The sequence below is a fragment of the Adiantum capillus-veneris genome, chromosome 17 (assembly GCF_014529385.1).
Source record: "Adiantum capillus-veneris isolate H3 chromosome 17, ASM1452938v2, whole genome shotgun sequence".
NCBI classification, from domain to species: domain Eukaryota; kingdom Viridiplantae; phylum Streptophyta; class Polypodiopsida; order Polypodiales; family Pteridaceae; genus Adiantum; species Adiantum capillus-veneris.
The window spans coordinates 5,537,201-5,561,646 of NC_140947.1; the positions used below are offsets into that span (position 1 = coordinate 5,537,201).

Genomic DNA, 24,446 nt, shown 5'->3' on the forward strand with positions numbered 1-24,446 from the left:
TGGAAATGGCCTTCTCCTAAAAATCTGGAAGAGTTATAGATTTTGTTGGGATTTGCAGGTTTTTACCAAAGGTTCGTTAAAAACCATGCTAATATTGTTGTTCCCATGACGGATCAACTAAAAGGCAAAGGCAAAGCTTTTCAGTGGGGATCCGCTCAACAGCACAATTTCGATACGCTCAAGGATGCATTAGCTACAGCTCCCATACTTGCTATTGTAGATCCTTTGAAACCATTCGTTTTGGAAACGGATGCCAGTGATCGTGCTATTGGAGCAGTCTCGTTACAAGATGGACGGCCAATTGCATTTGAAAGCAAGAAGCTTGATGCAGCTCAACAGAACTACTCTGCTTATGAGTGCGAACTCTATGCAATAGTGTCTGCCTTAAAAACATGGCGGCATTATCTGTATGGTGCTCAGTTTGAGATTGTGTTTGACCATGAAAGCATCAAATGGTTTACACAACAAACGGATTTGAAGGGTCGGAAAGCCAGGTGGACCGAGATTCTTCAAGAATATGACACCAAGCTAAGGTATCATAAAGGTCGATACAATGTGGTGGCAGACGCTCTAAGTTGTATGCCGAAGATCAATTCACTCTTGTTCATAGAACTTCGTAGTGAATTTTTGGATTCTCTCAAAGGCAAATATGAACATGATGAAGCATATTCCAAAGTGTGGAGCCATGTTCAAAAGAGGGATCCTTCTCACTCCAATGATGGTAGTGTAACGTTAACCTCCACACCTAGTTCTCCTCTATCAAGTAATGAGCTACAACGATGGAAGCATTTTACCATCGACAATGGGTATCTACTCCATAAGGGGAGAGTTTGTGTACCGACGGACACAGACATTCGGCGCCAAATTCTTTATGAATGTCATGATAGTCCAAGTGCAGGGCACCCGGGTATTAGAAAAATTTATGCTCTCATACGGCGACAGTTTTACTGGCCAAGTATACATGGCTTTGTTCAAGCTTATGTCTTACATTGCCAAAAATGTCAAGTTAATAAAGCAGAGCGCCTAAAAGCAGGAGGACTCTTACATCCTTTGGAGATTCCCAATGGAAAATGGGAAAGCATCTCTATGGACTTTATTGTGAGTTTCCCAACCACTGTACGAGGTCATGACTCGGTATGGGTGGTCGTAGACCGGTTGACTAAACTATGTAAGTTTATTCCAACCAAATCAACGGTTTATAAGACACCAGAACTAGCCAAGTTATTTGTGGACAATCTATACAAATTGTATGGTTTGCCAAGTAACATTGTCAGCGACCGTGATCCCAAGTTTAACAGTCACTTTTGGAGAGATGTGTTTAAACGATTGGGTACACAATTGAACCTCAATACAACCGATCATCTAGAAACAGATGGTTAGACTGAACGAGTTAACCAAGTGCTAGAGGATATGCTAAGAGCATAAGTCAGCAAAAAACAGTCAGACTGGGAAGAATACTTACCTATTCTCGAGTTTGCCTACAACAGTGCTAAGCATGTCACAACTGGATTTAGTCCTTTCATGCTCATGTATGGGTTTCAACCTAGGTCACCTGTTACGGTGGGGTTGGCAACCGAAAAACTCCAACAGGTTAAGGATTTTCTCCAAGACCACATGGATATGCTGAAACTCGCTTGTCAGAATGTTCGACAAGCACAGGATCGGTATAAGAAGTATGCTGATGAGAAACGTCGGCAAGTTACCTTCAGTATTTTTATGTGTGTCAGAACATTCAAAAAGTCTGAAAACTAGGCCAACACCTAAATTATCTCCCTGATATTGTGGGCCTTTCAAAATACACAAGCGAGTGGGTGATTGTGCCTACAAATTATTGCTACCTGCACATTCTCGTATTCATCCGGTGTTTCATGTAAGCCGTTTACGTAAGCGGTTACATGGGGACGACAATGTCATTGACCAATAGATTTTGGTTGATTTCATTGAACCTCCTACCTTACCGCATGAACCTGAACGTGTTCTCGATTATCATGAGTTGCGTACACGTCATCATGTACGTCAACAAGCCTTAATCAAGTGGAAAGACTGACCTGAGGAAGGTGCCACTTGGGAAAACATTAGTGTTCTTAAGAAGAAGTTTCCCACTTTTGTTTTCGAGGAAGAAAACTCTTCTTAAGGGGGGAGTAATGTCAGGACACCGGCAAGGCCGGACTAAACAAGGGCAAGGCTGGGCTAGGCAGTGTGGAAAGGGAGTCCAACTAGGGCAAAGGGCCAGGGGCTATGCTATATAGTGGGTGGTGGACTCCTAGGTTCTAGTTCCCCTTGTCTAACAATATAGGAGGCTATCTCTTATCTGGTTGCATGCCGATGATGTCCCTCATTACCAATAGTGAATTCCTTAGGGATAATGGCAAGATATGACTTAAACACCAAAATCCGTGTAAATAGTAAAAATAGAGTGAACACTTTAATAGCATATGAAAGTGTAGTTTGTACGAAACCTATGTAGACATAGCTTGCATGGGAAGCTTCGACGCCCAAGGTCAGTTTTGGATGTAGAACAAAAATGTGTTTGAATATTATGTACATAGCCCATTTTGTTGTTAGGTACTGTTCACCTGATTTGTCACACCTTTTGATAAACAACTTTGATTTACAAACCGTTTGGACATGATTCAAGAGCGTTGCAATATCTACTGAACAAAAATTGGCTTTCTTGTACATCGTGAATTTAGAAACAACTCCAAATTTAAAAAAATTATGATACTTGAAAATTCATTAGCAAGCTTAGCACCAAGTAGATCATTGCACACAACAAGAATCACATCTGTACAAGTATGTTGGTATAAAACGTCAATTGTAGACAACAAAATACTTCAAGAATCAAATCATGATTTGTATGCTTCCCTTGCTCTTATACCATGTTGAGAAGATAATATGTGAGAAAGAGATGAGACACCACATATGCTCACAAAGAAATGACATGTATTAATTACAAGGCACATGGATATAGGTGAGACCTAGTTCCAATTAGGGTTAACTCTAAAATCAAATGAACATGGTGAAAGAGGTCATACAATATGAGCATGTATGTGTCGTTTGTGTGTGTGTGTGTGTGTGTGTGTGTATATATATATATATATATATGTATGTATGTATGTATGTAGAGAGAGAGAGAGAGAGAGAGAGAGAGAGAGAGAGAGAGAGAGAGAGAGAGAGAGAGAGAGAGAGAGATTTGTATCCCAAATTCGTAGCAATAATATTGTAGGTATTGATTCTCGATTATTCAGTTATGCCTTCGTTTTGTGCATGGGTTCTTTGTCCTAGTTTACGCATGATTGCTTTTGTATTTATTCACTTAACTTTACTTTTTTCTTTGCTTTTCAATCAAGGTTGTGGTTACATGATTTTGGGGATGTTGGAGGGCCAAAATCAAACCATGTGGCTCACTCCACACTTGAGAAAGAAACAAATTGAATTTCGGCATACCAAGTAACTAAGGGAGTTCTCAAAAGAAAATCCATGCTTGTTTCTATTTGAGTCCGTACCATAATAGTCTCCTTCACTTACTTGCATTCTAGGGGGCCATCTATCAGGTTGGTATGTCAGTGTACATATTTGGGGTGAATCCCCTCTTCTCCATCTGCGTCAATGTGGCAAACCTCTATTAACTTCACTGGCCATGATCAAGCCATCTAGACGCATAGATATCCAGAAGAGGATGAGCCAACACAACATGATGTTCCAACAACCCTTGCCTTGAAATCTCATCATGGATTTTTGTTCCCTTGTCAATGGCCCCAATCAAAGCACAAGCTTTGAGGATGCACACATAGGTCACTTGTTTTGCATTTGTTTGAAGCAGTCAAATATTTTTTGACCTTGCACGTTTTTGTGCATATCCTACGATTAGAGCATTCCAAGATACAACTTTGCATGAAGGGAGCTTCTCTAGGAAACTTTGTGCTCACTTCCTAGCAAAGAACGCCACACTTCACCTACATATCGACACTTTGTACCCGATAAAAAGCTCCACACGTATCCACAACAGCACCACCAAGTAGAACATGATACATTCACCCAAAATCATTGGCCTCTCAAGGTCAAAACAGATGCTTCCAACCAAGATCAAAATGTAGACCTTCTTCCTGTTGGAAACCCTAAGCGCTGGCCTCCGTTAGCTCATCTTGCAATACACACAAGCCCTCAATGGAGGGTGACCTATGGGCACGTGGCTAGCAGCGCGCACACACGACGCTAGCTTTTCTTCGCGAACATGTCCTCACCTTTCTCGTGCTCTTGCTTGCTTTGACTTGCTCCCACGTGGATAGTGTAATTGGTACATGTGGGTATCTCCCTTTCAGATCCACCAAAAATCATCTTTGGCTATCCAAGTAACAAGTGTGTTGGTAGAGTCTAGAATGACAGAGTTAAACGGCTGCGAATGCTCTCCCGACCAGTGTTAGAAAAAACCCGGGGTCCAGTGTATTTTAACCGGTTGAAATCCTAAAATCCCGGTTAGATTTTGAGCTTGCCTTGAAGAAAACCGAGAAATTTTTGCAAGTTATAGTGTAATTACCGAGAAAAGCTTCAAATTTGACCTAAAAACCGAGAGAATTTCAAATTTTCCCTTATTTTCTTCGGTTAGGAAAAATGTATTTTTCGAGCCCTGCTCCCGACTAACTCTTTAAGGGTGGGTTCACAGTGGGACGGCGGAAGAGAACCCCTAAAATGCCATCTTTCAGGTGGAGGATGTGCATTATCTGCTCTTCCATCGGCTAAATGTTTACAGTGGGGAGGGTGGAAGAGAGAAAGGGTGAAGTCTTCGCCGCCTGATGGGAACTTAAGGGATGGGCGGAAGGTAGACTAGAAGACAAATAGATGGGTTTTTATATATTTGAAAAGAAGCTTGCAAAATTAAAAAGCACTGCCAATGAGGCATTTTCAACACACGTGAAGGGTGGAAGAGAAGATGGGGGGGGGGGGCTTAGGACTAAGTGGCACGGGCATGGGAGGGTGGGATCTATGGTTGGGGCATTGTGGGTCGTAGATCTGGAATGCGGGTACCCTAGATTACTTTTGTAAAAAGTAAACTAGGGTACCCGAGTTTTGAAAGTAAACTAAGGTACCCGAGTTTTGAAAGTAAACTAGGGTACCCACGTGGGTTTAGAACCCGTGACCTCACCCATGAGAGACGCACACCTTATCCACTACGCCATGCGCGCGTTGTGATACGTGGGGACCCTAATTTACTTATAACACGTAGACACAAGGGCGACAGCCAAAAGTAATCTAGGGTACCCTAATTTACTTTTTATAATTAAAAAGTAAACTAGGGTACCCTAGATTACTTTCGGCGCCGCCACTGGGATCTACGGCCCACAATGCCCCAGCCGTAGATCCCACCCTCCCATGCCCGTGCCACTTAGTCCTGAGGGGGGGGGGGAAGTGAAAAGCATTCTATTGCCGTGCCCAATTGCGGTGTTGCCGCCGCGTTATGTGAACTTAGTGTCTGACGTGCGCGAACGTGATTCGCTGGCAGAAAGTGAGCGAACGCTGCCGCCGCCTATTGTGAACCCGGCCTAAGTTGGTCATGAACATGGAAAACTGGCTGGGCAAGGGAGAAAGCCTACAGGTGTAGCAAATCGCAATCTCAGCATGGTCAGCTCGTGTTAGCTCCAGTGTGACATCAGACTAAGTCGTTTACACGCTGGCAATGTGACCACTTCTGTGTACTCGTCCACATCAGCAAATGTTTTGTCGCCTTGGCAGGAGAGCTGGCTCGGGGCAGCGACTAAGTAGCGGCGACGTCCATGGCTACGTTGTCCACATTTCCATCCTTGAGCGCCCACTGTCTCCCCTGCGAACCCAGGTGGGCACTCTGCTCTTTTACAGTTTTGCATTGCTTGCATTGTATGCAATGCCACGGCCCACAGAGAAAAAAAAGAAGAAGAAACTAGAAATTTTTACGTCGTAGGAAAAACCAAGAGACCTTTCGGGCGCAGAGAGAGAGAGAGAGAGAGAGAGAGAGAGAGAGAGAGAGAGCCTTGGGACATTGCCTAATCTACTGGAACCTTGTTGTGGCGCATAAGCCGAGTTCATCTGTCATGTTGGAGGCTTCCTGTGCTCCTCTAGCTGCTTGAAAAGAAGCCGTGAGCTCAAATGATATGCCCTTCAATTGAATCAGTATCACAGTCGATATGTACCAACCATGATACCGAACCACATACCAATGCCGAAAAGTGTCACCCGACTAGTTTTCATAATCTTTGAAATTGCTTAACGTAATTGGCACAAGTGCAACTTGATAAAAAATGTTTTTTGGTTGATTTGTGATTAAGTGGGTACCGAAGTAGCATCTAGGGAGAGGAGATACATTGGTGAGTTTGCATCAAAACTTGATTAGCATTGAGTAGGCGGTCGAGTGTGGAGATTGTTGGTTAATTTGTCCACTTTTCCATCCTTGCATCATGGCATCAATCTCCTCCTCTATAGGAAACCCTTGTAGGAGCTGCTATGTGCCTCTCAATAATGGCCTGGATGCGGCAATGATAGATATGTCTATGACATGATCTCCGAGAGGTACAAGGGCATCAAGATCTACTAATCTCTATAGCTCTATCTATGAGAGTCCCATGAGCTAGAGACTGATGTATATTGGTATCTACTGATCTCAATAATGGCCTGGATGCGGCAATGATAGATATGTCTGTGACATGATCTCCGAGAGGTACAAGGGCATCAAGATCTACTAATCTCTATAGCTCTATCTATGAGAGTCCCATGAGCTAGAGACTGATGTATATTGGTATCTTGCTGAGAGCTGCCGCTACTGCTCTAGAAGAAATCCGTCTCTTGGCTATAATGGGTCCTCCCCTAGGATGAAGTTGTGTCAAGTTGACGATGTGGAAGTGCACAAGAGAGAGTGTAAGGGTGGGAGTGGCTGATAAGTCCGGGGTCGGGCACGAAGATTCTTCAATATCAATTTCAAGTACACTTTGGAAGCGTCGGTTTGCTCTGGCTGCTCTTTGGTGGAATTGGTATGCTTTCAGAAAAGCACATGCCTAAAGCTTTGATACCACTGTCATGAGACGGGCACCACGTGCCAATCGAAAAGAATAGACTGAACAAAATTTTAGCACTTCAATAACAATTGAACTGAGAGAGAGAGAGAGAGAGAGAGAGAGAGAGAGAGAGAGAGAGAGAGAGAGAGAGAGAGAGAGAGAGAGAGAGAGAGCGACACGGAGTGGTGGAATTCTACCCCAAAGAGTAGTGGACCCAAACGTTGGCGCCCTTTCGGTATTTCTTTATATTACTTGAACTCGATACAATGCCGGTACTCACGCTCTGCACCTTCACACCGGAGCATCCCAGAGATTGAGCCCTTTGCACATATTTAAAGACCCTTGGCCTCAAAAGCAGTACATGAAAAGCAGTAAACTCAAAAGCATCTAGTCCAAAAGCGCTACATTCAAAAAGCTGCTAGTGCGTTTTACGGAAATCCGTACTCCTGCAACGTCAGCATGCAGCGCAAAACACGGAAATTTGTATAGTATGCCACGTCAGTAGAGTCAGCACAAATTGCGGAATTCCGTACTATCCGTACAGTTGCCACGTCAGCAGTCCAACATAAATTTCGGGATTCCGTACTTGTGCTACCACGTCATTAGCTTCTATGCTTTGTGTGTGTGTGTGTGTGTGTGTGTAGGCTGCTTTATTTTAGGCCCCATCAGACGGAACCTTAAGTTGGTTGGAACTTCTTCTGCTGCGTCTTCTTACGGTTTGGGCTTCTTGGCCGCGATCTACAGGTTGGCTCCGTTTTTCAGTGTCTTGACACGTCAGTAGTTTGAGAGAGAGAGAGAGAGAGAGAGAGAGAGAGAGAGAGAGAGAGAGAGAGAGAGAGAGAGAGAGAGAGAGAGAGAGAGAGAGAGAGAGAGAGAGAGAGAGAGAGAGAGAGAAAGCTTTATTAACGTCTTCGAAAGGCCGAACTCGACCTATGAGACAATATTATATACATGTGTTGATGCTCTAGGCATCGGAAAATTTTTTAAAAAAAGAAGAAGAAGAAGAAGAAGAGAGTTTTAATGTCGTAGGAAACTATCCCAAGAGACCTTAAAGATCTAGGCGACGAGAGTTGAACTCAACTTTTGTTATTCAAGAGGGAAATCATAAATGGCATAGCCAATCTACCACACTTGAGAGAGAGAGAGAGAGAGAGAGAGAGAGAGTCTCTTGAACCAACCAACCTTGGCAATGAATTGATGTAATACAATGGGGGTTGAGGGTTGCTTATATAGCAACCTCAGTAAATTGCTCTACCCAGACTTTGACAAATAAGTAAAATAAATACCTAAAAGCCAAACTAAATAATGGGATCACATTGGACAATCACTTGAGATGCCAAAACTCTAACACCATCACCCTAGATAGAGCTCCGAATCTCTCTGTGAAAACACAATGAAATCATGTCACAAAGTGATGATGTGGCATACCTTAAAGGACGGACTCCGGACAGAGAGGGGTCAAATCTCTAGTGAAAGATGCAGAAGAAGGTTTACCAACTTTCAAGTCTTACCGAGTGGCCCAATTTTAAAAGTTTAGTTCCTACCAACTTATGGGACCTTGTCCGACGGGGTCTAAGGGACACAATGGATTAAAAACTTGCGTGGAAGGCTGATGATGTGGCAGCTGTACGGATGCCCGCGAGTCGCACTAATGACGTGACAGTTGTATGGACATCCGCGTTTTACGCTGCTGACATGGTAGGCCGTATGGATTTTCGCAAATTGTGCTAGCAGCTCTAGCGCTAGCTCTTGGGGCCCAGATTCTTTTAGACTTGAAGCTTTTCATGTACTTTGCTTTTTGAACGCCCAGGGCCTATAAATTGATTGCCAAGGCCTTAGTCTCAGACAGATTAGCTAAGGAGCGCTACTGAGACGAGGACCCTCGGACATCGTACTCTGTGAATCATTAGTAATAAAGAAATAACGAAAGGGGCGCCAGTCTTTGGGGCCAGTCTCTCTGGACGCGGAACTTCGCCATGTCATGTCGTCTCTCTCTCATTTTGGCTCAGTTCTTTCAGTTTTATCACGTGTGTTGTGGTAGATTCTCGGCGTGGGGTGTCCAAGTCTGATACAGTGGTATTAGAGCTCACTCGATTCTTCTTCTACAAAGTCCAAACCCTTTGCTCGCAGCACACATGGATTCAGTCAACGAATCCCATCAGGAGGAAAATGTGGCACTTGACCACTCTAGTTCAAGAGAGAATAGTGAAGATTCCAATGAACATCGTCTACCTTCGGATGATTTGAGAAGGTACAACCCGTCTCCACCTATTGAGTATGAAAGAATGGAGATGTTGCGCCAACAACAGGTTAATGCTTGTGCCCAACAGATGCTTCAGTACTCCAAGGAACCCCAATATGCGAAATTTTTGGTCAAGCATCTGCTTGACAAGTTGCACTCCAGATGGCGCACCGCCATTTGTTCACCTTTGAAATCAGCTTTGAAGAAGACAACTACACCAGGAACGTCTGCTCAGAAGGTGTACTCAAAGGATGAATGTCACGTGACACATCCAACCCTATGTGTCCATGGACAAGCTACAACATGACCAGGGTTCAGTTCAGTCAAGTCAGTCTAGAGTAGGAAGGGATCTGGCACTTGTGAGTGTGTTTGCAGACCGTGCATGTCCAGACACTTAGAGTAGATGCATATCCTCTGGTTGCACACAACACGATCATCAGCATTACCATCAGAATCCATCAAGAGCAGTTTCCAGTGCATTGAACCTATTTTCCCTATTTTTGACATTTTTCACTTATTATTTTTAAGTGACTTTTGTTGGGAACTAGGTAGGGCAATTTTGCTAAGATAATATATAAGCAAACCAGAGCTAGCACTTTCTGGCAGAAGAGGCAGCAAGAGCATTGCTCAACCGGCACCTTCTCAAACACGACTACCCCCAAGAGCCTGGCGTTTTCTTCCCACAGCAAAACCAGCGTTTTCACCTCAGATCCGGCCAGCGTTTTCTTCAAGAGCATAACCAGCCAGTGTTTTGCACTTGCAGCAACACCAGCAGCAGGAGAACAACAAAATCCCCAGCAAGGTAGGATCCGTACGTACGTACGGATCTGTACGGTACGGTACGTCCGTACCGTACGGATTCGTACTGTACGGGTTTTTTTTTTTCTTGGGGCCGCAGCATTGTGGGTAATATGTGGAAATAAACCCTATTGTAGCAGGAATTTTTGGTTTGCCCTTCTTTAGCCTTATCCCAACACCTAGTTTTGTAGACATTTCGACACAACTTGGATTTATAGAGCACACACGAACGTCATTGCGGTGGTGAATATAGGAGGGCAAGCACGATCAGGAACTCGTATGAAAGCTTTGCCTTGGTTTATAGAATAGTGAACTAACATCCTTGGAGTGATACTTATGAATTTTTTATCAAGTATAGACCGTATTGTAGGTTTTTGGAATTAAAAAAAAAAACCTACGAATTTAACGTACCTAACAACTCTATCCATTCGGTACTACGTACAGGTCGTACCGAATACGTACCGTACCTTACGTACCTTACCACCTTGATGCCCAGCGTTTTTGCAACAAGAATCTAGATCAGCCCCTAGCGTTTTTGGATCAACCTGGACCTCAAATTTTTTGCAGCTCCATCGAGACAAGGCAACAAGAAGACCAGCGTTTTCAGTTTTCAGCAGTTAGCACCCGCAATAGAATTCCCAAACCTCGCAGATCTCACTTTCCGCAGCAGATCCTCGCCGCACGGTCAGATCCCGCAAAGTTCGCAGTTTCAGCCCAGAAAACGCAGATTTCAGCATCTTCTTTTTCAGCGTGTCGTCATCGTACCGTCGTCATCGACATCGTCACTGACATAGAGTCAAAATTCAGCAGATAAAGATTTTCAGATTTCAGCCCTTAGCATTCTCAGATTTCAGCCTGTCTCGTTGTCCTCATCGTCGTCGACATCGTCAGTAAGTCCAAGCATTGTAGAGATTTGTGCAATCAATAGTAGACCGCTCTCGCCATAGAGAGTGGGGCCTTTGGAGGAGGGTTTGACAACATTCTGGTGTCGTATTCTTCTCTCTCTATCTCTCAGTCTCATGCACCTTCATTCACAGTGTTCACCACTTTGTTTGTGTCCATTGCACTCTCTCACTAAAGGAACGGAAGGCTCTCCCTTTCGTAAGTAAAAGGGTGCGGCGGAATGAATGTTAAACTTTGCTCAAGATGAGTGCTCCGATCTATGCTCAAGGTTCCATTGGAAGGGAGAGCCTTCCGTTCTTAATGAGAGAGTGCAATGGACACAAACAAAGTGAATGGACACTGTGCGTGAAAGTGTATGAGACTGAGAGATAGAGAAGAGAATACGACACCAGAGACGTTGTAAAACCCTCCTCCAAGGGCCCCACTCTCTATGGCGAGAGCGGTCTACTTATGGTTGCACAAATCTCTACAATGCTTGGACTTGCCGATGATGTCGACGACGATGAGGACGATGACAAGACGGGATGAAATCTGAAAATGCTAAGGGCTGAAATCTGCAAATCTTTATCTGCTGAATTCTGACTCTAGGTCGGTGACGATGTCGATGGCGACGATGTGACAACGATGCGCTGAAAACGCAGATGCTAAAATCTGCGTTTTCCGGGCTGGAATTCGATGGATCCCACCGTGTGGGGAGAAACCGCTCCGGGAAGGTGAGATCTGCGAGGTTCGGGACTTCTGCTGACTGCGAGTGCTAAAGGCTGAAAACTGAAAACGTTGGTTCTATGGCTGATTTTGTCGCGATGATCTGCAAAAACGTTGAGGTTGATCTGCAAACCAAAAACGTTAGGGATGAAAACTTACCTTGCGGGGAAATCTGCTAACGCTAGCTGATCTAGTGCAAAAACGCTAAGCCTTCTGTTGAGAGAAAACGCCAAAGTTGTCGTGGGGGTTGGTCTTGCTGAGAAGTTACCTGTTGAGCAAGGTGCTCCTGCTGCCTCTTCTGCCAGAAAGTGCTAGCTCTGATTTGCTTATATACGAACTTAGCAAAATTGCCCTACCTACTTTCCAACAAAAGTCACTTAAAAATAATAAGTGAAAAATGTCAAAAATAGGGAAAATAGGTCTATGCACTGTAAAAATGCTACTGATGGGATCTAACTGGAATCTGATGGTCATGCTGTGTGCAACCAGAGGATATGCATCTAATCTTAGTGTCTGGACATGCACGGTCTGCGAACAGACTCACAAAAGTGCCAGATCACTTTCTATTTTAGACTGACTTGACTGAACTGAACCCTGATCATGATGTAGCTTGTCCATGGACACATAGGGTTGGATGTGTCACGTGACATCCCCTCCTTTTCAAAGTGAGGTACTGGTACCGAACTGTATGGCGTCGAGGGAGATCGCCAATAGCATCCGGAATCCTGGAAGGGACTCTTCGCCAGCCCACTCCGATATGTGAGTCGTGCGGTACTTGAACTTCATAAAGGTCTGCAACGCTTTCTTCTTTGGGCCGCGCCGAAAGCGACACAAAGTCATCTGCGGCTCCTTCAATGCTTCAACTTCGTCGAGAGTCATGCTTCTTTCTTCTTCAAGAATCTCCATGGCTGAAGATTCCTGAAACCACTTTCAACACAAAAACATGAACATACCTATTCCATGTAAAGTGACTGGAAAAAATATTTTCTTCCTCAAAGACTGTGCATGCAATGTAGATGAACAAAGAGACGGATTGCCAAACCGTTCACCACACACACGCAAACAATGAGATCGAATCTTGTCTTGCTGATCTAAATCAATCAACTGAATTCACAATGGAAATGCCCATGCTTGGTGCTCATACTTTCATGTGCTCTTTCTACAACTGTGTCGTGCCAAGGAAGAGATATGGAATGTGACTTCCTTGAATGCATACTTTTCAGCTTTTCATGAACAATCCGCCTACATTCGTGCTCATTTATGAGTGAAACGTGCTCAATGTACAATATGTCATGCCTAGGAAAAGGGATCACATAAAGATACTGACGAAAATACAGGAAACGATCACGAATGAAACACTCGTACAATGCGTGTTGACAAATCATTCGAACACATAGTACTTCCTGTAAGGGTTCTTTTGACCTAGGCTCGAGAGCCAAGATCGGTTCTTCCTGAGGGGGTTCTTTGGACCTAGGCTCGAGAGCCAAGATCGGTTCTTCCTAAGGGGGTTCTTTGGACCTAGGTTCGAGAGCCAAGATCGGTTCTTCGTGACTGATCGAATCTGCAATGAGGTTAGCTTCACTAGAGAAAGTATCAACTAACACATCATCCTTGTGAACAATCACATCATCTTCAAGCAACTCATCATGCTTGTTCTTGATCACGCAAATCATCATGCTTGTGATAAATCACATCTTGATCATGCAAATCATCATGCTCATCTTGATCATGCACATCATTATCATCCAAATCATCATCATGCAAATCTTGTGTGTCATGCTTTCGAGAAGAAGAGACTGAGAGAGTCTCCTTTTCCCGAATCTCTTGCATTTGTGCCCGAACTTGAGAAAAGAGTCGCAACATCTCTTTCATGTGTCGGTCGTTCATTGCTTGTCTTGCTTTGTTCTCACGATCAAATGCTACTTGTCTTTCTTTGTTCTCGCGATCAAATTCTGCTTCTCTTTCTTTGTTCTCGCGATCCGATTCGTCTTGTCTTACTTTGGCTTCCAAGCACGCTTGCTCGCGCTCACGCGCTATGGCTACCATTCTTTCTTCTTATTCACGATCTGCGGCTGCCATTCTTTCTTCTCGTTCTAACTTCCTTGCTTCGCGTTCTAACGTTCTTTCCATAAACAATTGCTCCAACTCCTCCATAGGAGTTAGTGCAATCCTTGGCGTAGATGGGGAAGGGGGAGTTCCTGGTGGGGAAAATTGTTCTTCGCCTTTCTCATGCTCATCACCTCCAAGCGAAGTATCCATTCCGCTTCGAGTGATGACCATCCAGTGAAGTCTTGGGTTCTTGTGGATTCTTGTGGTCTTGGGTTCTTAAGTTCACGAGGAACTTGGGTTCTTGGGATTCTTGAGGTTCTTCTTTCGCTTGCAATCTGTGTTAGAGACGGATCTTCTCTTCACCCGAGTTCTGCTCTTTTCTACGGGTGCACCCCTTAGCGGCCTTGCGCTCACACCAAGGTTGCTTTTTCCCACCTCACGTCGATTGGCCGGCCGCTAAGTGCATGGTCCGCTCTCAATGAGTGAAAAGAGGCACAAGGGGAGGCTGGACAAGCCCTTCTTTCTTGGGTTTCCCGTCACTCTTCAAAAACACGATTAAGAATCGACACGCCCAAGCGAACTTGGGTTCGTGCGACCGCAACAAGCAAAAAAAAATTTGTGGTTCTTGTGGTTCTTTCCTTGAGTGATATAGAACACTACCAAAGCTCTGATACCAATGTAAGGTGCAGCGAAATGAATGTTGAACTTTGCTCAAAAATGAGTGCTCCGATCTGTGCTCAAGGATTCGTTTATTCTTATGGAAGGGAGAGCCTTCCGTTCTTAATGAGAGAGTGCAATGGACACAAACAAAGTGAATGGACACTGTGCGTGAGACTGAGAGATAGAGAAGAGAATACGACACCAGAGACGTAAAACCCTCCTCCAAGGGCCCCACTCTCTGTGGCGAGAGCGGTCTACTTATGATTGCACAAATCTCTACAATGCTTGGACTTGCCGACGATGTCGACGACGACGAGACGGGATGAAATCTGAAAATGCTAAGGGCTGAAATCTGCAAATCTTATTTGCTGAATTCTGACTCTATGTCGATGGCGACGATGCGACAACGACGCGCTGAAAACGCAAATGCTGAAATCTGCGTTTTCCGGGCTGAAACTGCAAACTTCGATGGATCCCACCGTGCGGCGAGGAACTGCTGCGGGAAGGTGAGATCTGCGAGGTTCGAGACTTCTTCTACGAGTGCTAAAGGCTGAAAACCGAAAATGCTGGTTCTATGGCTGATTCTGTAGCGATGATCTGCAAAAACGCTGGCTGATCTGGTGCAAAAACGCTAAGCCTTCTGTTGAGAGAAAACGCCAGAGTTGTCGCGGGGGTTGGTCTTGCTGAGAAGTTGCTTGTTGAGCAAGGTGCTCTTGTTGCCTCTTCTGCCAGAAAGTGCTAGTTCTGGTTTGCTTATATACAAACTAAGCTAAATTTCCCTACCTACTTTCCAACAAAAGTTGTTAAAAAATAATAAGTGAAAAATGTCAAAAATAGGGAAAATAGGTCTATGCACTGTAAAAATGCTACTGATGGAATCTAACTGGAATCTGATGGTCATGCTGTGTGCAACCAGAGGATATGCATCTAATCTAAGTGTCTAGACATGCACGGTCTGCGAACACAGACTCACAAAAGTGCCAGATCACTTCCTATTCTAGACTGACTTGACCGAACTGAACCCTGATCATGCTGTAGCTTGTCCACAGACACATAGGGTTGGATGTGTCACGTGACACATCTTGAGCAAAGTTCAACATTCACTTCCGTTGCACCTTACATTGGTATCCGAGCTTTGGCAGTGTTCTATATCACTCAAGGAAAGAACTACATAATATTTTTTCTTGTTGAGGTCGCACGTAACCCACGTTCTCTTGGGCGTGTCGATTCCTAATCGTGTTTTTGTAGAGTGACAAAAAACCCAACAAAGAAGGGTTGGCCAGCCTCCTCTTGTGCCTCTTTTCACTCATTGAGAGCGGACCGTGCACTTAGCGGCGGGCCAATCAACGTGAGGTGGGAAAAAGCAACCTTGGTGTGAGCGCAAGGCCGCCAAGGGGTGCGCCCGCGGAAAAGAGAAGAACTCGGCTGAAGAGAAGATCCTTCTCTAACACAGATTGCAAGCGAAAGAAGAACCTCAAGACCCTCAAGAACCCCAAGAACCCAAGAACCAAGACCCACAAGAACCCAAGTTCCTCGTGAACTCTAGACTTCAGTGGATGGTCATCACCCGAAGTGAGAATGGATACTTTGCATGAAGGTGATGAGCATAAAGTTGGCGAAGAAGAATTTTCCCCACCCGGAGGTTTTTCTGACCTCCTCCTTCCCCATCTACGCCAAGGATTCCACTAATTCCTGTGGAGGAGTTGGAGTAGATGTTTATGGACAGCAAGTTAGAACGCGAAGTAAGGAAGTTCGAACGTTAATTAAGCAAGAACATCAGAAAAGCAGAATTTGATCGTAAGTACGAAGAAAGAATGGCAGCCATAGCGCATGAGCGTGAGCAAGCACGCTTGGAAGCCAAAGTAAGACAAGCCGAATTTGATCGTGAGCGCGAAGAAAGAGAAGCAGCATTTGATCGCGAGAATAAAGCAAGAAAAGCAATGAACGACTGATACATGAAAGAGATGTTGCAACTCTTTTCTCAAGTGCAAACACAAATGCAAGAGATTCGGGAAAAGGAGACTCTCTCCATCTCTTCTTCTTCCAAGCATGACACACATGATTTGCATGATAATGATAAGCATGATGATTTGCATGATCAGGATGTGATTTCTCACGAGCATGATGATTTCCATGATCAAGATGTGATTTCTCACGAGCATGATGATTTGTATGACCACGATGTGATCGTTCACAAGAATGATGGGTTAGTTGATACTTTTTCTAGTGAAGCTAACCTCATTGCAGATTCATTCAATCACGAAGACCCGGTCTTGGCTCTCGAGTCGAGGTCCAAAGAACCTCCACAGGAAGATTCGATCAGTCACGAAGAACAGATCTTGGCTCTCGAGCCTAGGTCCACAGAACTCCCACAGGAAGTATTATGTGTTCGAATGATAAGTCAACACGCATTGTTCGAGTGTTTCATTTGTGATGCTTTCTTGTATTTTAATCACCGTCCTTATGTGATCCCTTTTCATAGGCATGCCATATTGTACGTTGAGCACGATTCACTCATGAATGAGCACGGATGTATGCGGATTTCTCATGACAAGCTGAACAGTATGCATTCAAAGAAGTCACATTCCATGTCTTGTCATAATAATCAATATCTAATCCTCCTAAATGATTTTCTCATATTAAACAGATCATTTAATATGGGGAAGTGCCAGGGGAGAAAAAGCTAGAATATTGGTTAAGTTAGCAGACCGGTCACAGTAGGGATCCAAAGGGGGGTCCATCTGCAAAAAAGCTATGTGCACCAATGGGCTTAAAAGACCCTAAGGTTCAGCCCATTAAGACTTCCAAAATTCAAAGGTTGTGTCCAAAGGTCAAACATTAGGAAATTTGGATGCTTTGTGTGTGCCCCAAAAGTCTTCATCCATCCCTACATAGGAGGGGGCGAGCCTTGCAAGTAGGGGATGAGAGAGAAAATCACACACACACAAGCTCTCTTTACACAAAGGGAATGAGGGACACATGTCAGCTCCCTAGCCCAGATACCCACAAGGTGTACATAAATCCTATTGGATGGCCTTGGAGGTGGAGCAATGAGAATTAGGCTAGAGTAAATCTAGTTTAATTAATTTAAAAACACTTAATAAAAGAACCAATGGGAATTAAGCTCTCTAGAAGACTATTGGACAGTCTCCCAAGGGTCCAGTGAGCATTCAACAGCCCAATGGCTTGCCTGATTCCTATTGGCCAGGAGGCAAAGGGGTCCAATGAGCGTTTAGTTGCATTTATTAATTACCTAAAGCTCTCACAAAAGGGGAAAGGGGGACACATGTCAGAAGGCTATCACTTATGCTGCTTAATTACCATTGGCTAAGCCTGGGAAGGTCCAATAGGATGCTAGCAAGAGCAAATAGCAAGAGGGGTCGACCAAGAGAGAGAGAGAGAGAGAGAGGGCTGATTTTTCAAGGGCATTATCACCTACACACTCACACTAGCTCATGTGTGGAGTAAGAAGACTCTCTCTTCTTCTCAAGCTTTAATGGAAAGCTTATCACCTACTCCAAGCTTGTGAGAAAGAAGGCCTACACCACCAACTCTTGGCTTTCTGATGTAAATCCAACCAAGAGCCATGCTTCAATGCATGCTCATCTCCTCTACCATGCTAATTTCTAAGCTAAGCTATGCTAATATGAGTGATTATGTGAGGAGATGTACATCTTCTTCCTCTCAATCTACTCTCATACCCCGCTAGCTCTCACCATCTTCGAAGGTGTGTGAGGTCTTGGGTGTGAAACCGTGAGGGAATTGATGTTGTGTTTGATAAGTGTTTTGCTTAGTGCATGAAGTTTCCCTCTTCATTGCACTAGCTAGTATCGAAGGAACACAAAGAATTGTATTTAAAATGTCTCTCTTGATGGGAGAAACCATAATACAAAGCCTTTTGGAGGGGGATCGGCTCCATGCAAATCCGGTCCTCAACTATTGTCAATTGCTTAATTTCTCTCTCTTTTGAAGTATTGTTCATGCTATCTAACTAGGTGTTATGCTTTTTGTTGCTCTCTCCACCCAAGCACTCTTGTTATTCTCATTAGGAAGCTATTCTAATGAAATGCTCACTATGTTTATGCTATTTTCAGCTACACACAAGTTACTAGACCATTAAATGTTACATTGGTATTAGAGCACAAGGTTTCTCTTTTCTTGCTCAAGAAGGGAGGTCCTCAAGCTAGCTATAAATGGTTGGTACTATTAATTGCATGTGAGTAAGTAGAATAGGGATTTTTCAGCCTTGCAATGCGCCTGCCTTTGTGCAGTTAACGGGGCATCACCATCGAGAGCTATGGTCTTAATAGTGGAGTCCTACGGGGCTTACCTACGGCTTAACCACTATTGAGCTATTAGAAGCTTGACAGTAGCCAGTGCTGTTTTGGTGTTGAACGACCCTCTCTTCTATTCCTTGCAATTAATGGTATTCGAGCCACGGGTACAGTAGCTTGAGTTCTTTTTCTAAAGGGGTAAAGAGGAGTAGCAACTAGGGCTTGAAGTGCCAAAGTACACCTAAAAAGTTTACACCTAAAAGTTGTTAGAATGGCTGACAATAGTAAAGAGAGTGAAATTAATGTTGATAACTTTGATTTTGGTAATGAGCAAGCTACTAATGATGCCCCGATGCTTGTTAACTATCTTGTTTCTAGGCTTCAACAAGCCATGGGCAATCCATCTCTCCAAAGTGAAGTGCAACGGCAGCTCCGTGCTCATGAGATTCTCCAAGCTCCCCACCATGACGAGAGAGCACCTAGGAAGCCTCCTTGGGAGACTCCCAAAAGAGATCTCTCTCCGATTCGGGAAGAAGAAGAGGATCCCTATGAAGGGCTCAGAAATTTGCTCCTTGATGACGCATCTCCTTCTCAAAGGAGAACTCAAGAGCCTCCACCAAAGGAACGAGAAAGAAGTGAGTCTTCTGCCACCTCGACAGAGATGGCTCCACGAAGACGGCGGGCTAAACGCTCTCCATCGCCTCCAAAACGGAGAAGACCATCACATACTTCTCCACACTATACTTCAAAGAGGGATGACAAAAAGCAAGAGAAGAAAAGGCGAGAAAGAGGACACCCTCTTCTCCATCTTCTTCATCCTCTTCCTCTTATGAAAGTGATAGTGAAGACAACGAAGATCAAGGCGAGAAAGAGGTCACCTTCTTCTCCATCTTCCTCAAATTCTTCATCTTCTAAAGAAAGTGATGGTGCAACCTTTGAACCATCAAAAACAAGAGGCCATAGGAAATCCTATGCTGCGTGTAAGAGGTCATCCAAGCTCAAGAAGTTCAAAGAGCGAGGGAAGAGCATCTCTTTCTTTACCTACGATGGCACTTTTGGTGCTACGGACAAAGTCTTGGCCTTTATCCAACAATTCGATGCTTAAACCTTTTCCAAGCCCTAATTCACCATGGGAGAGCATATCCATGGATTTTATCTTTGGATTGCCTAAGTCTATCCATGGGAATACGGGAATATGGACGATAGTAGACAGGTTCAGTAAACAAGCTCATTTTATACCTGTCAAAAAGACTATCAAAGCCCATCAAATAGCAACCCTCTTCATTTCACAAATCTTCAAGTACCATGGCTTGCCAATGTCCATAGTGTCAGATAGAGACCCTAGAATGACCGGTAATTTTAGGAAGGGTCTCTTTGAGAATTTAGGAACAAGGCTAAACTTCTCTTCGGCCTATCACCCGCAAACGGATGGCCAAAGTGAAATAGCTAACCTAACAATTCTCGATCTACTAAAAGCCTATGTAACGGAAGTAGATCAAAGATCCCAATGGGAGAAGTACTTACCCTTAGTGGAGTATGCTTACAATAACACTGTACATACTTCCACGGGAAAAGCATCTTTTGAGGTAATTGAGGGAAGATAAAAAAAGTCCCTTGCTACTTAAGGTACACGGGAAGATCTTCGCTGCAGATGAGTATAGCCGAGACCTACAAGAACCTTTATAAAAGATTAAGGATGCTATCTCTATCTCACAACAAAGGCAAAAGGCTGCTGCTGACAAGCACAGAAGAGTCCAAGCCTTTAAAGAAAATGATTGGGTCTTACTCAAATTTCCCAAGGCTCGCGTAAGGCACACGACAGGCAAGAATCCTACGGGACACCAAAAGTACTATGCTAAGTTAACAAAAAGGTACTATGGTCCCTTCCAGATTCTTAGGCCAATCAATGAGATGGCCTATCAACTCAAGTTGCCTAATCACTGGCTCATACACAATGCTTTCCATGTGAGCCTATTAAAGCCTTACAAAGGAGAGTTACCTCAAGAACCAACTATTGAAGACCCACCGGAGATCGAGGACCAAGAAGAGGTGCTGCAGCCCGAGTCCATTCTCCGACATGAAGACAAGGTACTAAGAGGCGGTAAGACTATCCGACGATATCTTACTAAGTTTAAGAATTATCCTTTTGAAGATGCTAGATGGATGCAAGGCATACAATTAAAGGATAACCTAAACCTTGTCAATGCTTACAATGCATCCCAAGAGTAAGCAAATGTACAAATGTTAAAAATGAACAAAATTTTTGTCTTATAAGACTCTTTTTCTTTATTATGCACAAAAATGAAGTAGTATGCATGCTTAGATCAATTTTGCGGGGACGACGTCTCCGGAACACCAAGTAGAGCTTGTCACTCTACTGTGGAAGATGATAGGATAAATGTGCAGACATGCTTGCAGCAGCCTCAGGCTCTCAAGCGCCAAATGGACTAGTCATCCATTGTGGAACGATGTCGTAGGGTAACATAGGGATCCTCTACCCGCTAGGAAAAAGGACTAATGAATATGCTTTATCTTCTCTACCCCCATAGTCGAGGACGACTATGATTTCAAGAGAGAGGTAATGTCATAATAATCAATATCTAATTCTCTTCAATGATTTTCTCATGTTAAACTGATTATTTAATATGGGGAAGTGCCGGGGGAGAAAAAGCTAGAATATTGGTTAAGTTAGCAGACCGGCCACAGTAGGGATCCAAAGGAGGGAAAATAGGGATCCAAAGGGGGGGCCATCTGCAAAAAAGCTATGTGCACCAATGGGCTTAAAAGACCCTAAGGTTCAGCCCATTAAGACTTCCAAAATTCAAAGGTTGTGTCCAAAGGTCAAACATTAGGAAATTTGGATGCTTTGTGTGTGCCCCAAAAGTCTTCATCCATCCCTACATAGGAGGGGGCGAGCCTTGCAAGTAGGGGATGAGAGAGAAAATCACACACACACAAGCTCTCTTTACACAAAGGGAATGAGGGACACATGTCAGCTCCCTAGCCCAGATACCCACAAGGTGTACATAAATCCTATTGGATGGCCTTGGAGGTGGAGCAATGAGAATTAGGCTAGAGTAAATCTAGTTTAATTAATTTAAAAACACTTAATAAAAGAACCAATGGGAATTAAGCTCTCTAGAAGACTATTGGACAGTCTCCCAAGGGTCCAGTGAGCATTCAACAGCCCAATGGCTTGCCTGATTCCTATTGGCCAGGAGGCAAAGGGGTCCAATGAGCGTTTAGTTGCATTTATTAATTACCTAAAGCTCTCACAAAAGGGGAAAGGGGGACACATGTCAGAAGGCTATCACTTATGCTGCTTAATTACCATTGGCTAAGCCTGGGAAGGTCCAATAGGATGCTAGCAAGAGCAAATAGCAAGAGGGGTCGACCAAGAGAGAGAGAGAGAGAGAGAGGGCTGATTTTTCAAGGGCATTATCACCTACACACTCACACTAGCTCATGTGTGGAGTAAGAAGACTCTCTCTTCTTCTCAAGCTTTAATGGAAAGCTTATCACCTACTCCAAGCTTGTGAGAAAGAAGGCCTACACCACCAACTCTTGGCTTTCTGATGTAAATCCAACCAAGAGCCATGCTTCAATGCATGCTCATCTCCTCTACCATGCTAATTTCTAAGCTAAGCTATGCTAATATGAGTGATTATGTGAGGAGATGTACATCTTCTTCCTCTCAATCTACTCTCATACCCCGCTAGCTCTCACCATCTTCGAAGGTGTGTGAGGTCTTGGGTGTGAAACCGTGAGGGAATTGATGTTGTGTTTGATAAGTGTTTTGCTTAGTGCATGAAGTTTCCCTCTTCATTGCACTAGCTAGTATCGAAGGAACACAAAGAATTGTATTTAAAATGTCTCTCTTGATGGGAGAAACCATAATACAAAGCCTTTTGGAGGGGGATCGGCTCCATGCAAATCCGGTCCTCAACTATTGTCAATTGCTTAATTTCTCTCTCTTTTGAAGTATTGTTCATGCTATCTAACTAAGTGTTATGCTTTTTGTTGCTCTCTCCACCCAAGCACTCTTGTTATTCTCATTAGGAATCTATTCTAATGAAATGCTCACTATGTTCATGCTATTTTCCGCTACACACAAGTTACTAGACCATTAAATGTTACTTGTCTCTTCCGTGGCATGACACAGTCGTAGAAAGAGCACAAGAAGAATTGGGCATCAAGCATCGGCATTTCCATTGTGATTTGCCACAGTTGATTGATTTAGATCAGAAACACAAGATTCGATCTCATTGTTTGCGTGTGTGTGGTGAACAGGTTGGCACTCCGTCTATTTGTTCATCTACATTGCATGCACAGTTTTTTCGAAGGAGTAATATTTTTCCACTCACTTTACATGGAATCGGTATGTTCATGTTTTTGTGTTGGAAGTGGTTTCAGGAATTTTCAGCCTTGGAGATTCTTGAAGAAGGTGGACCTACATCCAAAGACAAAGTTGAAGCATTGAAGGAGCTACAGAAGACTTTGTGTCACCAGCGTGTGACTACTATCTATCCTTTTTGTTGATTTCTTTCTTATTATCTATTTACTTTCACTTTTTGGAAACACCCCTCGGGAAATCTAACTGCCCTGCATTGCATAGCTAGTGTGGAACTGTCCAGAGGGAGTCCAGGCCTGAGGGCAAGAGAGCACTAAGGTTGGACAAGGACTATTGTTAGCCAAGTGGGGTCATTGACTAGCCAAAGTGGAATCCTTTGCTACAGAGGCTACATTTTAATTCTGGGTGTGGCCACAGTGTACAAAGAGGGTCGGATGACCTAGAAAGATACAATGGCAGCATCTCCTAAAATTTAGGGAACTGCTATTTTGGGACCTGAAAATGTGCTGACGTCATTACCTCCGGAATGACAAAGGGAACATTTTCTTACTCTGCCGTGAAGTCAACTGGGCAACCGGTTGGGATATTTTTAGACGGCAACCCCGAAACGGGAAAATGCTTGTAAATGTGCCAAGTGGCACCTTCTGGTGCACTTGCCTCATGCAACAAGAAGTGGCGCTGAATTTAGGAGGGGGAGAGCCTCATTTTCAGTTTTTGTCACAGGTTAAGAGCTATGGAGTGCTTGCTTTCCCTCTTATGCACAGTGCGGTGCCAGGAGTGATGCCCTGCACGCTACGCACTGCCCTCTCTCTCCCCTTTGGCAGTATGTTATGCCCCACTAGTGGGCTCTTCATTTGACCAATGTACAGTTGTGTGGGTTCATGCGCGATTGCCGAGGCAAGAGCCTCTTGCACAGGTACTGGAGTAGCTAGCGGCTAACCCCCCCGCAGGTACAGGTGAATTCAGAGAGGTTTCACGCCAGAAATCTCGTCCGATTCAAAGGGCAAGTAGCCCTACAGGTGCGGGAGCTCGAGGACTTGCTACGGATGCGACCGGCACGCGAAACGGAGCCCGAAACAGTAAATTACAGCCTGCTGTGTATTTTTGCAGGTTTAGGGTTTTGGCCCTAAACGGACCCTAATACCCCAGGAGGTTCGGGGACGCAAGGGGACCGCTGTACAAGTGATCTGGCGCATTTTCAGGGCTGAAAACAGAGAATTCAGCGTGCTGCAGATTCTCGCCAGGTTTTGCAAAGTGCCCGTATGCGTCGGGAAAGTCGGCCAATGCGTGGGAATACTGACCGTGAAGGGTTCTAGTACAGTTATGCTGCCGAAATCGGGCTGGAACAGTGGAAATTCAGCCGAGTTTGTGCGGGGCAGCTTGTAGGGAACCACAGCGTTTATTCCCTCTTTTGAACAATAAAGAAATACCGAAAGGGGCGC

The 24,446-nt window shown here is 44.2% G+C and overlaps 1 protein-coding gene across 1 annotated transcript in view; it reads left to right on the top strand.

Annotated features, from left to right (window-relative positions):
- Positions 1 to 5,592: 5,592 nt before the first annotated feature.
- The window catches only part of CHL (chloroplastic lipocalin), a 93,796-nt gene continuing 74,942 nt past the window's right edge, over positions 5,593 to 24,446 (top strand). Inside the window, exon 1 of the mRNA XM_086486175.1 lies at positions 5,593 to 5,830. Within this exon, the coding sequence (XP_086342301.1) occupies positions 5,772 to 5,830 (59 nt within the window). The 5' untranslated portion in view covers positions 5,593 to 5,771. The remainder of the gene's footprint in view (positions 5,831 to 24,446) is intronic.